Source organism: Pavona decussata, unplaced genomic scaffold (assembly GCF_977016875.1).
Source record: "Pavona decussata unplaced genomic scaffold, jaPavDecu1.1 SCAFFOLD_38, whole genome shotgun sequence".
Taxonomy (NCBI): domain Eukaryota; kingdom Metazoa; phylum Cnidaria; class Anthozoa; order Scleractinia; family Agariciidae; genus Pavona; species Pavona decussata.
In genome coordinates, this window is record NW_028145460.1 from 790,389 (window position 1) to 804,315 (window position 13,927).

Consider the following 13,927-nt stretch of genomic DNA (forward strand, 5'->3'; position numbering starts at 1 on the left):
TCAAACTGATCGTAGTCAAATCTTAAGGTGAATAATTTTATGTGGCTTTTAAAGTCTTAAAATAGCACCTCAAAAACTACTGTACCCAGGTGCTTGTTGATTTTCGGCCCATGAGGGTGGACGCTTAATTTATTTCCCCAGCATTTTCAGCAAGCCAGGACATAATTTCTTAGAGAATAACAAAACAAGGGATGACAACTAGTTTATTTCGCTTCAACAAGACAAAACAAAGTGCAAAAGCTAAAGTGAACAAGCCATGACCAATATAAAAGTTCATTGACTGCTGTATCTGAAGCCAATTTTGGAACACAACTTACATTCCTCTTACTTCACGCTTCAGAAATGTTTTTGTTGGGAGAGGTTGGGGTGGGTGCTTATTAAGGTTTTTGGCTTTCAGGGAAGCTGCTCATTTGAGGGTGGGTGCTTATTAACTTTTTGGGCTAAAAGTTCAGCCCGGTAGACACTTAATTGAGAGTGGGTGCTTTGAAACTTTTTTGGCTTTCAGGGTGGGCGTTAACCAACTTTTTGGCCTTTCAGGGTGGGCGCTTATTCATGGTGGGCGGTTAATCAAATAAAATAATGTATCATGGTACTTCCTATTATTACATGTAGCTTTCTATTATTAGCTCCAACAAATGGTCATTTTTTCTTAATACAGTGTACTTGTATTATTTTAGATGCATGGTGTTCCACAGACCACAACAAGAAGTATGTGTTCTTCCAAGTTAAACTTCCTCAGCTTGCCTTAGTGTCTGGCATATCAGTACAAGGTGGCAAGGACATTCTGCAGAAAATGAATGATTACTGGGTCACAGAGTAAGTGGCTTTTGAAATAGAAAACTTTCTGTTATCAAGTAAAATTATGTACATGTACAATGTACAATGTACACAACTTTGTATATTTGTACCCAGTATTCCACAATGATTCAAGAAAGTGCCTAGAGTTGCTTGCAATAAGTGCCCCAATCCTACATTTAACATGTCCTTTTATGATGGTGTTATTTACATATAGTTAATTAATTTTTGTAATTTTGTGGAGCAAATCTTCGTATTGTTCTCATGATACACGTATGAACATGATCACCAAAACTATTGCCTTATCAATTTTTCTTCCCCACATTTGTTCATGTGAATACGTGAAATTTGACTTCCAGTGGGATACAATTTAGGATGTAAGGTGGAGAACTGGGCATAGCATAAGCTGTGACATGACATCATAAAAGGACGTCTGCTTTCCTGGTTTCTCTATTAAAATAAAATAAATAAATAAAATATATATATTTTTAATAAAATTATGGTCAGTTATTTTGTTATGGGAATTCAACATTCCCAGTCATAATTTCGTCCACACAGTTTTCTTCCTCCACACACGAAACACAACTGAGGAGGACATACACTATGACGCTAGCGATCCTGTATTGATGTCCTTGTCCTACTATCCCTAGTCTCCGATTTTGCAAAGTATTGTATCCTATAACGGGAAGAAAAATTTCACAATTTTATGTCACAAACCTAAGAAAGAAAAATGTGGATTTTTTTATCTTCATACAAGAACATACATGTACATGAAGATTTCATAAAGCAAATAAAAAGTCTTCTTGAAAAATATACTTACATTTAAGTTGTGTTAACTGTTGTTAATTTTTAGAACCATAAATTGTGCAAACTGCATCAAACTCTGAGGAAGGCAACAGCAGGTTGCCGAAAATTTAGTCTTTTTGAAACTTTTGATAAGATAAAAGTTTTACTGTTTTAGATTAGATTCAAAATCGTTCCATTGAAACATGTTCAACACACCCAAACAACATATAACAAATTGATCTACTGTCATATAAACACTTTTATTGTGTGTCATTGTTAATACTTGCAACTATATAACAATTTTATTGTAAATTAATACACTGCATACCTTTGTCAACTTATCTCCAAATCTGTTTGCCAGAGTGAGCATTTTTAGCCACCATATAAAGCTCCTAAAATGTTTTCAGCATAAAGAGTTTCACTGTCACCAAAGGTGCACAATGCCCCTGAGCAGTGCTCTACTACAAAACCCTCAAGCCTGGGGGTCCTGTGCTCTTACCTCATTCCATCTAGTTGGTCTGCCTGTTTTCTCTCTGTCTTCCATTGCCTTTATGTATAAGACATTTCCTTGTACATGTAGTTTCAGAATGAAGGTTTCTCTTGATGGGGAGAGGTACACTTGGTACAGAGACACAGGGGGTCGCCGTACATTCCAGGGCAATAAAGGTACAACATAATGGTATAATTTCACGTATGAAGTGGTTTTAGCTTTATCCCACACTCACCACGTCACTGACAACAAGTTTGTGATGTGCTTATAATATCACTGACACATGTACATGTATAGTTTCAGTTTTAGTTTATGGTTTTGCCGTAAAAAAAAGTTTACAGTTGCAAATTATTATTATTTTTTTAATGGCGAGGAAGCCCATGGGAAGCCACCGGGCTTATAAGGGATGGGCTCCCTCAGTTTTATTAGAACAAAGTATACGCATGGGACCAAAATAAAAGGCAGAGCTACAGTAAATCTTAAAAATATATTACTTAGTTATATTAATCATAGTTGTGCTAAAAAAAAGTGAATAAATAAATATTTATGATAAGAGGAATGCTTTCAGCTTACTACAAAAGGAGGTGGTACTTGTTGCATTTCGAATTTCAGGACTGAGAGAGTTTTAAAAATTAGGACCTTGAATACTGATTGAGAACCTTCTTATATTAGTCCTGCACTGTGGTAGGTAAAAAGGCTGCAAACTTCTAGTGCCATAGGAATGCACTTGTCGTGTCACCAAAAACATGTCATTGAAGCTGTTAGGAAGTAAGCGACATGTAGACTTTTGAACTACATGTAATTTTCAATAGATGAACTTGGGGCCTGTTAGCTCCCATATGCACATGACGATGCATAGAGCCAAGTTGGCTCAAAGTTAACGCTACTTAAGTATCCATTGGCCCAGCTTAATTATTCCTAACTTCAATATCCCAATTTTCTTTGCTTTTCTTTCTTTAATGCTCTCAAGTTTATGGTCACGATTAATTAACATAGATGTGAACTCTGAACTTTATAATCCAAGAAAAGATTTGCAATTTTTACTTCTGTCAATCAATTTAACTACCGCAGCAATCAATTGCCCACAAAAGGACAGAAAACAGCAAAGTGGATTGAAATCCACCAATCACAGCCTAAGAACATGACTCCACTTAGCCTGGAGTTTGACTCAGCAGTAAAAAACTTAATGGTTGGTTGAAGTCTTGGACTTCAGAATTCACATGTCATTAAAGTGCCCATAACGGAATTTTTTTTATTTTCTCATCTGAATCTTTACATCACGCGAAGAACGTCCGCGAAAAAATTTTTCGATTTGCATGAAACACGAATTTTTTATGAATTTTACAAATCTTTAAAATCCTATTTTATTGCGGTCCACCCGCCCCGCTGATGAGAATGCCGACAGGCTCACAACAGGGCCACGTGACATGGTCTGTGACGTACATTCAGGAACTCTCGAGTCTATGCACTCACTTGACCTTCAGTAAAGTACATTCGCGGCAGAAAGAAAATCGTCAGATTCACCGGTAGGAATGAAAAACTTAGCTCCAAATAAGTATATTACATGGCAGAAAACCTATCTGACACGGAAAGTGAGCAAACCGCTGAAGAAAGCAGCTAGGACGAATTTGAAAGCGTCGAAGTCGAGGCGATAGATGGCGTCCACGAAACAAGTAATGCGTATGAAGATGATGATACACTCGAACCGTACGCGGACGAGCCGATAGCAGACGAAGAATGGCTAAAAAGATATCGCAAGGAACAAGAGGAGAAGCGACGACTCGAGGAAGATTTAACGAAACACTTGGAGAATAGAGTGCGTGTTAGTGGATGGTAAAGTTCTCACCTTGCATTTTGCATACGCGCTCTTCATTATCATCTGTCAAAACTATGGCCAAGTACTCACATACATTCGAACGAAATATTTTCCATGTAGATGTACTTGTGGTAACTGTAGCCGTGATCTGCTAGCAAATATCAGCGAGTGCTACTGCTGCAAGGAACTCGAAGGCAATTGGGAAGCGCTCACTAGCGACATTGTTCTCGCGAAACTACAGGAAGGACACGTGTTGAACTGTGATAATAATAGCTTGTCTCATTCTCTGAAATTTCGGCCGTAAATTTAATTGTAGGATGGAAGTTGTTAGCTTGTCCAATGAACAGGTTAATTTCCTTTTTGTCACTGTCCCACAGTTTACGAAATCCATTGTATCTTTTAGGTGCATACGTTTTGCGAAATGTTCGAAGTCTAACAAGACTTGGCGTCTAATGTAATTCGTGTCTGTCACCGGTGTCGGGACAAATTTGAGCCCTTTAGAAATAACGCTAACAGGTTGTCGCTAAGTTGTTTGTTTGAAAAATTCTTCATGAATTTCTCGTGTTTTTCTCTTTGTGTCTCAATCCGTTGTTTAGCCAATTTTTTTTCTGCGCTCTTTGCGCTTGTTATTTGTTTTGTGCCCTTTTTTATTTTGAACCCCCGTTGTGGTGGTTAGGTTTTCAGAGATAACGCTGTTATACTTTTTAACATTTTTATTGTTTACAGAATTCTGCAACACATGTGTGTACAATATTTGTGTGAGCTCGTTGAATTCTTGCTGCAGTTTATCTACCTTATCTACATCGTGGTTTACAATGTTTTCTGTGTTCGCCGAGTGCGACTGTTCTCGCATCGATCTATTTACTTCAGTGGTAGCGTTTGTGCTAGTATTTTTTGAGAGCTTGGTCTCAAAGAAACTTCGCGGATCTCACGATCTATGAGAATAAATACCAAAACAATTACGCCATATTTTATAAAACTTGCGACTGAGTTAACAGTGAGGTCAAACTATAAACCTCAGAAGGTTACAACGCTTAGAATGTCACAAGCGGGTGTGAATATTCAGTATCGAAAGCTTACCATTCGCTTTTCCCTGCTCCTCTTCGAAGGTGGCTCTTGGTCTTCGTCTTCCTTTTGCTTAGCTGTTTTAAAGGATAAACACAAGCGCGATGTTATCCTACTTCAGTTCACGTTTTAAGTTTAAACCTGAATTCATCAGCCTTGTGAAATCCTCGTCATTGAAGTGCATTGAGCACAAGGACGAGGTCTTTCCAGGCGCACGTCCACATCTTCCTCTGCTCCAGCATAAAATCGATCCATTTCTTTCGCCTCCTCAGTCTTTGCGGGCATGTGGTGCCAAAGAAAGGAATCCTGTGCATGCTTATTCCATTCGCTTTGTCTTTGATGTTTCCACATCTCTCTGCAACACATCTTGCCGGCATTTTCGAGAAACGTGAAGAAATACCGCGACTTGTTTTCAGTGAGATCCAGAGAAAGGCTGAAGTCACGTGTTCCTGAATCTGCATCACAGCTCTTGCTAAACCGAGAGGAGACTAATGCGAATGGTGGGCCAAAATGGCGGCAAATTTGAACGTCTTATAAAATTCATAAAAAATTCGCGTTTTATGCAAATCGAAAAATTTTTTCACTGAAGTTCTTAGGGTGATGTTTACATTCAGATAAAAAAATAAAAAAAATTCCGATATGGGCACTTTAAAAGTTGCAGTAATTAAGATTGTTATAATATCCAACAGAACTTTGATGTTATTGCTGTTCCTCTTTCACGGCAGATGCTTCAAGTGTTTTTCACCACACTTTGATGTTTGCTGCTCCAGCGCGTGGAATAAGAATCTACCCATGGCATTGGAAAAACTGGATCTGTCTACGTTTGGAACTGTATGGTTTTTATTTGAGTAGTGAGATGTGCACCTCCTCTGGCCCCTCCCCAGCGCTGAGCAAACAATGTGTTGGTGACAGAAACTGTGGACAGAATGCTGGGTGTGTTAGAGAACAGCCGGCAAGAATTCAAAAACAAGGTAATCTAAATGTAGCATAAATTGTGTAATGTTTTACAGTGATACATGTAGCTACAGTTTAATTGAAGATCATTGATTAGCATTTTGAAAAAAAGATTTCCATGTTTAGAACTTTGTATTTTTCCTCTTTCTAGTTATAGATGGTTACAATGATGGCATACTGAGCAATGTAACTAGTGAATCATGTCACTGTTACCAAGGTTACCATGGCCCCAGCTGTGAACACTTCGGCTGTTCCTCGAACCCATGCCGCAATGGTGGGCACTGCTCAGATGGCAACAGCACCTTCTCTTGTGCCTGTCAACCTGGTTACCATGGTTACACCTGTCAATACCCTTGCAAATCTGGTTACTATGGTTATAATTGCAGCCAACAATGTCAGTGCACAGAGCATGGGAGTTGCGATAGCACCACTGGTCACTGCAACTGCAGACAGGGCTATCATGGGAAGTACTGCAAACAAGTCTGCAGTCCTGGGTATTTTGGCTACAACTGCGCCCAGAGATGTCAGTGCAAGAATGGTGGAGTCTGTGACCCTGTGACAGGGTCGTGCAACTGTACGCTAGGGTGGACAGGGGCCTTATGCGACATGCCCTGTCCGTGGAACATGTGGGGAGTGAACTGCACTCTGAACTGCTCGTGTTTGAAGTCAGCTAAGTTTTGTCACAGGTTCACGGGAAAGTGTGTCTGTCTGCCAGGATATACTGGCAGGTAAGTTCATAGCTATAACACGTAGCACCTTTAACTTTTGCAGTACTTACGTACATGTTGGAGCTTATTAAGCTAGGCTGAGCAATCTGATCAATGTTTTCCTAAGTAGGTGAAAAATCAATATGAATTAGGAACTACTTAACATGGTTGTTGTAGCCATTTTCCACTGGTTGTACATGGTACATGTACATGCAAGATTCATACTACTGTTTTAATGTGGACATTGGTATGATAAATGTATTTCCTTCTACAAGCATCCCAGCTGCTTACTTCAAATTTCATTTTTTTGTTGTTGTTGGTTTGTTTTCATGTATCTGTCTGCATCAACAAGTAAAATTTGAACAGTTTTTTTATACATGTCTCTTGTTTATAGTGCCCTGGTCTCTTTGAAGTATGCGATTCGTGTGGCCTTCAATTTGTCGCCAAACTCGCTAGAATTTGTCACTCATGTAGCCACCCTCTCGAGCTGGCGATGCGACAAAATTTGAAAAAGTCGCATCACCTGCGCAAGCAAAAATTCACCTGTACAGCCGCGGCTTTAAAACAGATATTAAATACGCTACATGTATTTCCTAAAACGAACCTCAACAAGATTTGTATAGGTCCTCTTTAGAAAGTGCATGTACAGTCTTTGTAAGCAAGTACATGCACCATGTGAACAACAGCTTTGTGAACAGTGACCGTGATGCCCACTTTTCCATGTGGGGATAAAAGCCTGACTCTGGCATTTGTAGGGTCAATAGTTCAATGGTCAGAGTTCCTTAGCTCTTGCTGATTTTGTTTTTTTGTTTTTTCACAGGAAATGTCAGCACCCTTGTCCTTTAGGAACATATGGTCGCAACTGCAGTGATAAGTGCCAGTGCCAAAACAATGCAACATGTTCCAGAAAAGATGGTACCTGCAACTGCACACAGCCAGGGTGGACAGGGGTCCTTTGTCATCAACTCTGCCCTGGGGGGTACTATGGGGTCAACTGTGCTAAGAGATGCAAGTGTCAAAATGCTGCAGCTTGTGATAGAGAGACCGGTCAGTTTGCTTCACAAAACACACTTTATTGGATTCACAATACTTTGTGGAAACTTACCTTTTTCTTTTCTTCTTTTTTTTTTTTTTGTATTTTTCTTGTTGGTCATCTCTCCAATGTCCTGGTTTCGCTTGATCAAAACATCATCCTAAATAACTTCCTGTATGATGTTAAGTTGTATCATTGTCGATGCTTCCCATTTCTGCGACATTAAACTTTTTATGGAGTAGGGTTGTTAGCGCTGCGTCCAACCCCCAACCAGGAGGACCCTTTGACATGTTTGGCATGGGTGACCCTATCAGGAGTGCAAGACTCCCGCTGACATAGCTCTAGCGGTCACTGAGACACGCAAACTACCCCACTACGATAACGTGGTGACCCCATTTGGGGCAGAATCGGCCTTATGCGCCTACTGGCACGCAGAGATTTGATGATGATTATGATGTTAAGTAACATAATGCAAGGCCAGCGAGACAAAGTCATGTCATCTTTTTGTAACTAGTCCCTTAGAGTGTGGTTTTTAGCATGGCATTTTTATTGCACTCAGACAAGCCAACATAATCATCGTGGTAGTCATTGGCATCTTTGACATACCATGCATGTGCGACTGACTTGAGCAAATAATTCTACTGAATACCTGGTAAAACCTCCCACATCTTGGAGTTTCTATTCAACATATTGCAAAATTTCAAATGTAAGCCCCCCTGAAAATTGATGTGATGGGCGAAGTAAACTATAATATTATAACAGTGATTTTAATGATAATAATAATTATATTAATCTCCATTATTAGGTGCCTGTACGTGTAGAGGTGGCTGGTCTGGTCTGTGGTGTAACAAACCTTGTTCAGAGGGTTTCTGGGGAAGCAAATGTTCCATTCCATGTTCTTGTGTCAATGGTGCGCTGTGCGACCCCACAAATGGTCAGTGCATGTGCCAGGCTGAAGATGGCTGTCAGTGCTCTCCAGGGTGGACTGGATCTGACTGTAGTGTGCCGTGCAATGACTCCTTCTGGGGACCAAACTGTACTGAGGCTTGTCAGTGTGGGAACAATGGAGTTTGTAATCAGGTACATAGAAATGGCCTCACAGGCATTTTGGTCACGAGAGTTAGGGAAAATGATTACCGAAAATAAAATGTATTGACGTACAAAGAAATTCTCCCAAGAAGGAACACAAGAAATATAGGGAGGGCAATGAGGAGAGAAGTTAAAGACATGTTGATACTAAGGCTGCCAGATGAGTGTTAAGGTCTGTAATCTAAGTTCAAACCTAGACAATTGATTGAAAGTTTTTGTCACACTGTTGACGATGATGTCTCTTCAACAGGCTAATGGCAGCTGTCTCTGTCTTCCCGGATACCAAGGCTCTAACTGTGACCAATCTTGTGGTACAGGCAGCTATGGACGTAACTGTGCTTATAAGTGCAGATGTGCTTCCTCTTCATCTACTGGCTGTGACTCAGCTACTGGCACCTGTCTCTGCAAACCAGGTTTTACAGGACCCCACTGTGACATCCCATGCCCTGCTGGCTCATGGGGTGTAGGCTGTTCCCAGTCCTGCTCGTGTATTCATGGAGCATGTGATCCAGTATACGGAAACTGTACCTGCAATCGGGGTTGGAAAGGGCTGCTTTGTGACCAGGCTTGTCCCAACTGTGGTCGGCCATGTCCAAGATGTTACCATGGAAATGGATCATGCGATCAAGCCTCAGGAGAATGCATCTGTTTCCCAGGTTACCAAGGAAGCTCATGTTTGGAAGCTTGCAGTGCAGGTTACTATGGTGATAAGTGCCAACAGAAGTGTGATTGCACAAATGGAGGGACTTGTCATCACGTGACTGGGCAGTGTCTGTGTAAACCAGGATGGACTGGAACCCACTGCGAAAAAGGTAATAATTGCTTCTTTTATTGCTTCAAGAACTCATTAACAATTGATAAGCCCATTGACCTATCAAATGGTCGTTAAAACATCACGTGCAGTGGTTTTAAAACCCGATAAAACCTCTTCCTTTTTAGTATGCGGTGTTTAATGTTTTTCTCGTATGCTAATTTCCAACGTTCACAAAAGCATCATTGTTACGATCTCTCTTGACACACGCTTTTCCAGGAATGTTTTTGAAGCCGTTTAAAAAACTCGCAGCACTTGTTTTATCGGGATTTAAAACCACTCCGCTGCGCCTCGTGGCTTTAAATCCCGACAAAACACGGCTGCTCCTATTTTAAACATTACATCATATACACTGTAGACTTATCAGCTTCAACTAACATTATATACGATTCACTAGCCTATTCCACTGGCTCATTTTGTCGGGGGAAGGCAAGTAAACACAGATGACAGCGAGGTTTTCCATTTCCTTCTCGGTGTTCTCTACTTTTCACCTTCTGAGTTCCATTGACTTTTTTTCCAACAATTAAAAAAGATTAGATCGAAAAGAAATTGAGTTAATAATAAAAGAAATCATTCTTCTGAGTGGGCAAGTGAATAGGCCATTTTTGAGTTGCCGTGAATTTCATTATGAAAGTAAGGTTAAGTGCAAATATTTTCACATGAAAATTAGTTTGTTTAGATTTGAATGAAAACTAATTTTCACAATAAAAACTTTGCACTTAGCCTCACTTTGACAATGAGGTTCAAAGCAACTCGGAAATGGCCTATTAGTTTGTTCACAGTATAGTTACCGTTAACACAATGAGACATAAAACAGGCCAGCAGAAAAGACCCAAAGAAAGTTGCACCGTCTTATTTTCTTTATCTTTCTGCTTGATTTTGCATTTATATTGCAATAAGAAGTTATCACCCTTTAAACAGCTAAGGACAAAACACATCTCAATACTATAATTTTGATTTTCCTTCAGTGTGCCCTCAAGGATTATTTGGCCACAATTGCACCCAGTCCTGCGCCTGCGTTCGTGGAACGTGTAATGCCACAGACGGCTCGTGCGCATGCCTGCCTGGTTACCATGGTTACTTTTGTGACAGACCTTGCCCTAGTGGGTACTATGGGGCTGATTGTGGAGGGACATGTCGGTGCGGGAATGGTTCCGTGTGCGATCATGAAACCGGGCAGTGTAGATGCTCTGTTGGTTGGACTGGGAAAACATGTGAGGTGTCTTGTCGCTCTGTGTCTCTCATTCCGGGTGTTTTTGGAAAGAATTGTTCACAAAGGTCAGTAGATCTGCAACTGGATCGAGCCACCTTTTTATTTACATTATCGTTATTTTATTTTATTAGCTTCACCAGGGACAGTACTGTGAATACAAGGTGAAAAGGTACAGGCGGGAATGCCGCAACAGCGCGAGCCAGTTACTACGGGTTCCGAAACGCCTCTTGTAACTTTTGTTTGCAACTGCGGCGGTCAACTTTGTAGCTTGCACGATGACAGAACCGTTGCAAGCCGTAATTCCTATAACTGCAGTAAGTTACAGAATCGTAAACGGTTCTCGTTTCTTTGAAAGTCGTTTACGTTTGCAAGTGACAGGCAAGTTTTCCATTCATGACGCCCGGCGTGAACAAGCCTTTCACATCCTTTTAATTTGATTGGGCTTCAAATCATTTAGGAAGTTTAAAAATCCTTTGACGAACAAAAAATCTCGGAAATCCCTTTCACAGAGCCGTTTAGAGACCGTTATGGGTCGCTTTTAAACTTTTTGGCAACTCTTTTGAAAACCAGTTTCGCTAAAATCCAACTCTTCTTCAGGTGCGTTTGCCCCGGATCGTGTGATCCAGTGAGCGGGACTTGCTCTTGTCCAAGTGGATTTCAAGGTCCAAAGTGCATTGAAGCCTGCCCACCCGGACAGTACGGTAGAAACTGTGCGCAGAGATGCCACTGCATGAACAGTGCATCATGTGATCACGTGAATGGCACGTGCACATGTGCACCAGGATGGTCTGGTTTGTACTGTCAGGAGAGGTGCCCTGTTGGTTATTTTGGGATGTTGTGTGCTTCTAAGTGTCAGTGTAGCACTAATGGGACAGAAGTTGCAACTTTTTGTGACTCCGTAACAGGCGTGTGTAGCTGCAGACCAGGATACCAGGGCCACAGGTAAAGTGCTCTTGAATAGATAGATGTAATGAGAATAGTTAAATAAATGGATTGGAGCTTTCATAGGTACATCTCTCCATCCATTGCTAAATTGGATGGACGAGAAGTTCTTTTGCCTTTATCCCCGAATCTGTTTGGGTCCTGTTTTGTATATGGAATGAGTCCTCTGATATCACGTAAAAAAAAAAAAGAGCCCTTTAACCCCTTCAATAGCCACAATCGCCTTCAGTATTTCTGGCGGCCGGGTACAACGAAACTTATTGAAACGCCTGTCTATAGTTACATTTTAATACTCTTCGTGTGACACCAATTTATAATTAATTTTAGTTTTTAATGTTACTAATTTTTGTAACCTCACATACCACTCTGCTTTTTTTGTTGTAACCTTTGTGACACCAATCACTTCTTTGGGCTGGATGATTTGAAAACTACTACTACCACAACCATCACCACTGTTATTAGTTGAACGATAAATTATCATGAATCTACCGTTGATGTTTTTTTTTTTATTATTATAAATTATTTATTTATTTGTTTATTTATTTATTAGTGAAACACCATGGGTAAGAAAATGTGGTAACCTTTCGATGCGAGAAATTTTGGTTTTGGTTTTGATGTCACATGCGAATGACAGCCAACACTCAAGTATATGTGAAGCCTGTGCTGCCGCCAGCGGTTTTTTGGCGGGAAGTTGAATGGCCCTCTGTCTTTTAGAAAAACAATAAAGAAATCTAAAAAATAATAATAAAAATTGTGGAACTCCGCTTTTAGTCTTGGCTAAATATGTATATTATTCATTTTTCTGGTTTTGCATCAGGTGCGAGGAGCAGTGTCCAGAAGGCTATTATGGTAAAAATTGCAGCCAGCCTTGTATCTGTCAGAACAGTTTTGCCTGTAGCTTTACAGATGGATCGTGCACGTGCAAACCCGGTTACCATGGTAGAGCTTGTAAGCGGCCTTGTCCTAAAGATCGCTATGGTGTCAACTGTAACAGCACGTGTCAGTGCACCATGTCCAACACTGTATCATGTGACAAGGTAGATGGCACATGTTCCTGTGTGGACGGATACACAGGTGTCTTCTGTGAGAGCGTGTGCCCCGAGGGATCCTACGGGCGGGACTGCACCAAGAATTGCACGTGCCAGAACGGTGCTGTGTGTGATCATGTGACAGGCAATTGCGCATGCACAGCCGGGTTCAAAGGTCAGAGCTGCGAGAAGGCGTGCGCCGAGGGCTGGTTTAGCGTAAACTGTGATCGTAGATGCATTTGTCGTAATGGTGCAAACTGCAGTCGATTCACTGGCGAGTGTCAATGTGCACCCGGTTATGAAGGCAACCAGTGCGAGTATGAGTGCTCCAGCGGAAGGTTTGGCGTGGATTGTGAGAAAATTTGTGATTGTAACCTGGATAACAACGACGGTTGCGACCCAAGGACTGGTGCGTGCATTTGTAAACTTGGTTTCAGAGGGCCCAGATGTGATGAGGTCAGTGTCGTGAGTTAAAATTCAGACAGAACTATTTTAAGCGAATGACAGATTATTTGCGCCAGTAAGCAGCATAATTTCAACATCAGCGTAAGCGCAAGACTGCAAATTTGGTAGACGTACTCCGGTAAAAACTACAAACGCAGGCAAAATTATTCGGGAAGCATCCTTTGGGCGAGTTAAACCCTGGTCCCCAGTCATGAATTGAGCCTCAAAGCGGCGACAAAGAGCCTCCGTTGCGTCTTGTTGTCGCCGCATCGCTGCCTAGTTCTGTCGTCGGAGAAAGAAGGTAAAATCCCGTGGGGCCAGGGTAGGTAAATTATTTGTTACCATAGGAAACTAAGATCACTTAGCGGTGTACCTTACCATACGCATCCTCGGAGACCCAGGGGCAGTTAGTCGGGTGGAAGGGATTTCTGAGGTAAGAACGGGAGAGCCCCTGGGCAATTACTCTTACCGAACCACCTCCAGAAGCATTTGAATTCCCCGCTTTTGATTGGCCAGAAAAAATTTTCTGGAACTGGTTCGGTAAGAGTAATTGCTCAGGGGCTCTCCCGTTCTTACAGTAAACTTTCGCCCATGAAAATCTCTTCCACCCGACTAACTGCCCCTGGGTCAGCGAGGATGGACCATACGCGAAAAACCGTTTTATATCGTAGCCTCCCAAACTCATTAATAATTCATGAAAAGAAGACGAAGAAATCACTACCGTGAAGAAATGTGATCTTAATTATCTTAAAAT

At 41.1% G+C, this 13,927-nt stretch overlaps 1 protein-coding gene across 1 annotated transcript in view; it reads left to right on the forward strand.

Moving 5' to 3' along the window:
- Nucleotides 1-13,927, forward strand: part of LOC146483448 (uncharacterized) — a 31,655-nt gene that overhangs the window by 11,289 nt on the left and 6,439 nt on the right. Inside the window, exons 7-16 of the mRNA XM_085105621.1 lie at nucleotides 678-816; nucleotides 2,162-2,247; nucleotides 5,678-5,923; nucleotides 6,058-6,634; nucleotides 7,434-7,660; nucleotides 8,452-8,726; nucleotides 8,986-9,547; nucleotides 10,515-10,824; nucleotides 11,357-11,701; nucleotides 12,519-13,185. Of these exons, the coding sequence (XP_084961747.1) occupies nucleotides 678-816; nucleotides 2,162-2,247; nucleotides 5,678-5,923; nucleotides 6,058-6,634; nucleotides 7,434-7,660; nucleotides 8,452-8,726; nucleotides 8,986-9,547; nucleotides 10,515-10,824; nucleotides 11,357-11,701; nucleotides 12,519-13,185 (3,434 nt within the window). The remainder of the gene's footprint in view (nucleotides 1-677; nucleotides 817-2,161; nucleotides 2,248-5,677; nucleotides 5,924-6,057; nucleotides 6,635-7,433; nucleotides 7,661-8,451; nucleotides 8,727-8,985; nucleotides 9,548-10,514; nucleotides 10,825-11,356; nucleotides 11,702-12,518; nucleotides 13,186-13,927) is intronic.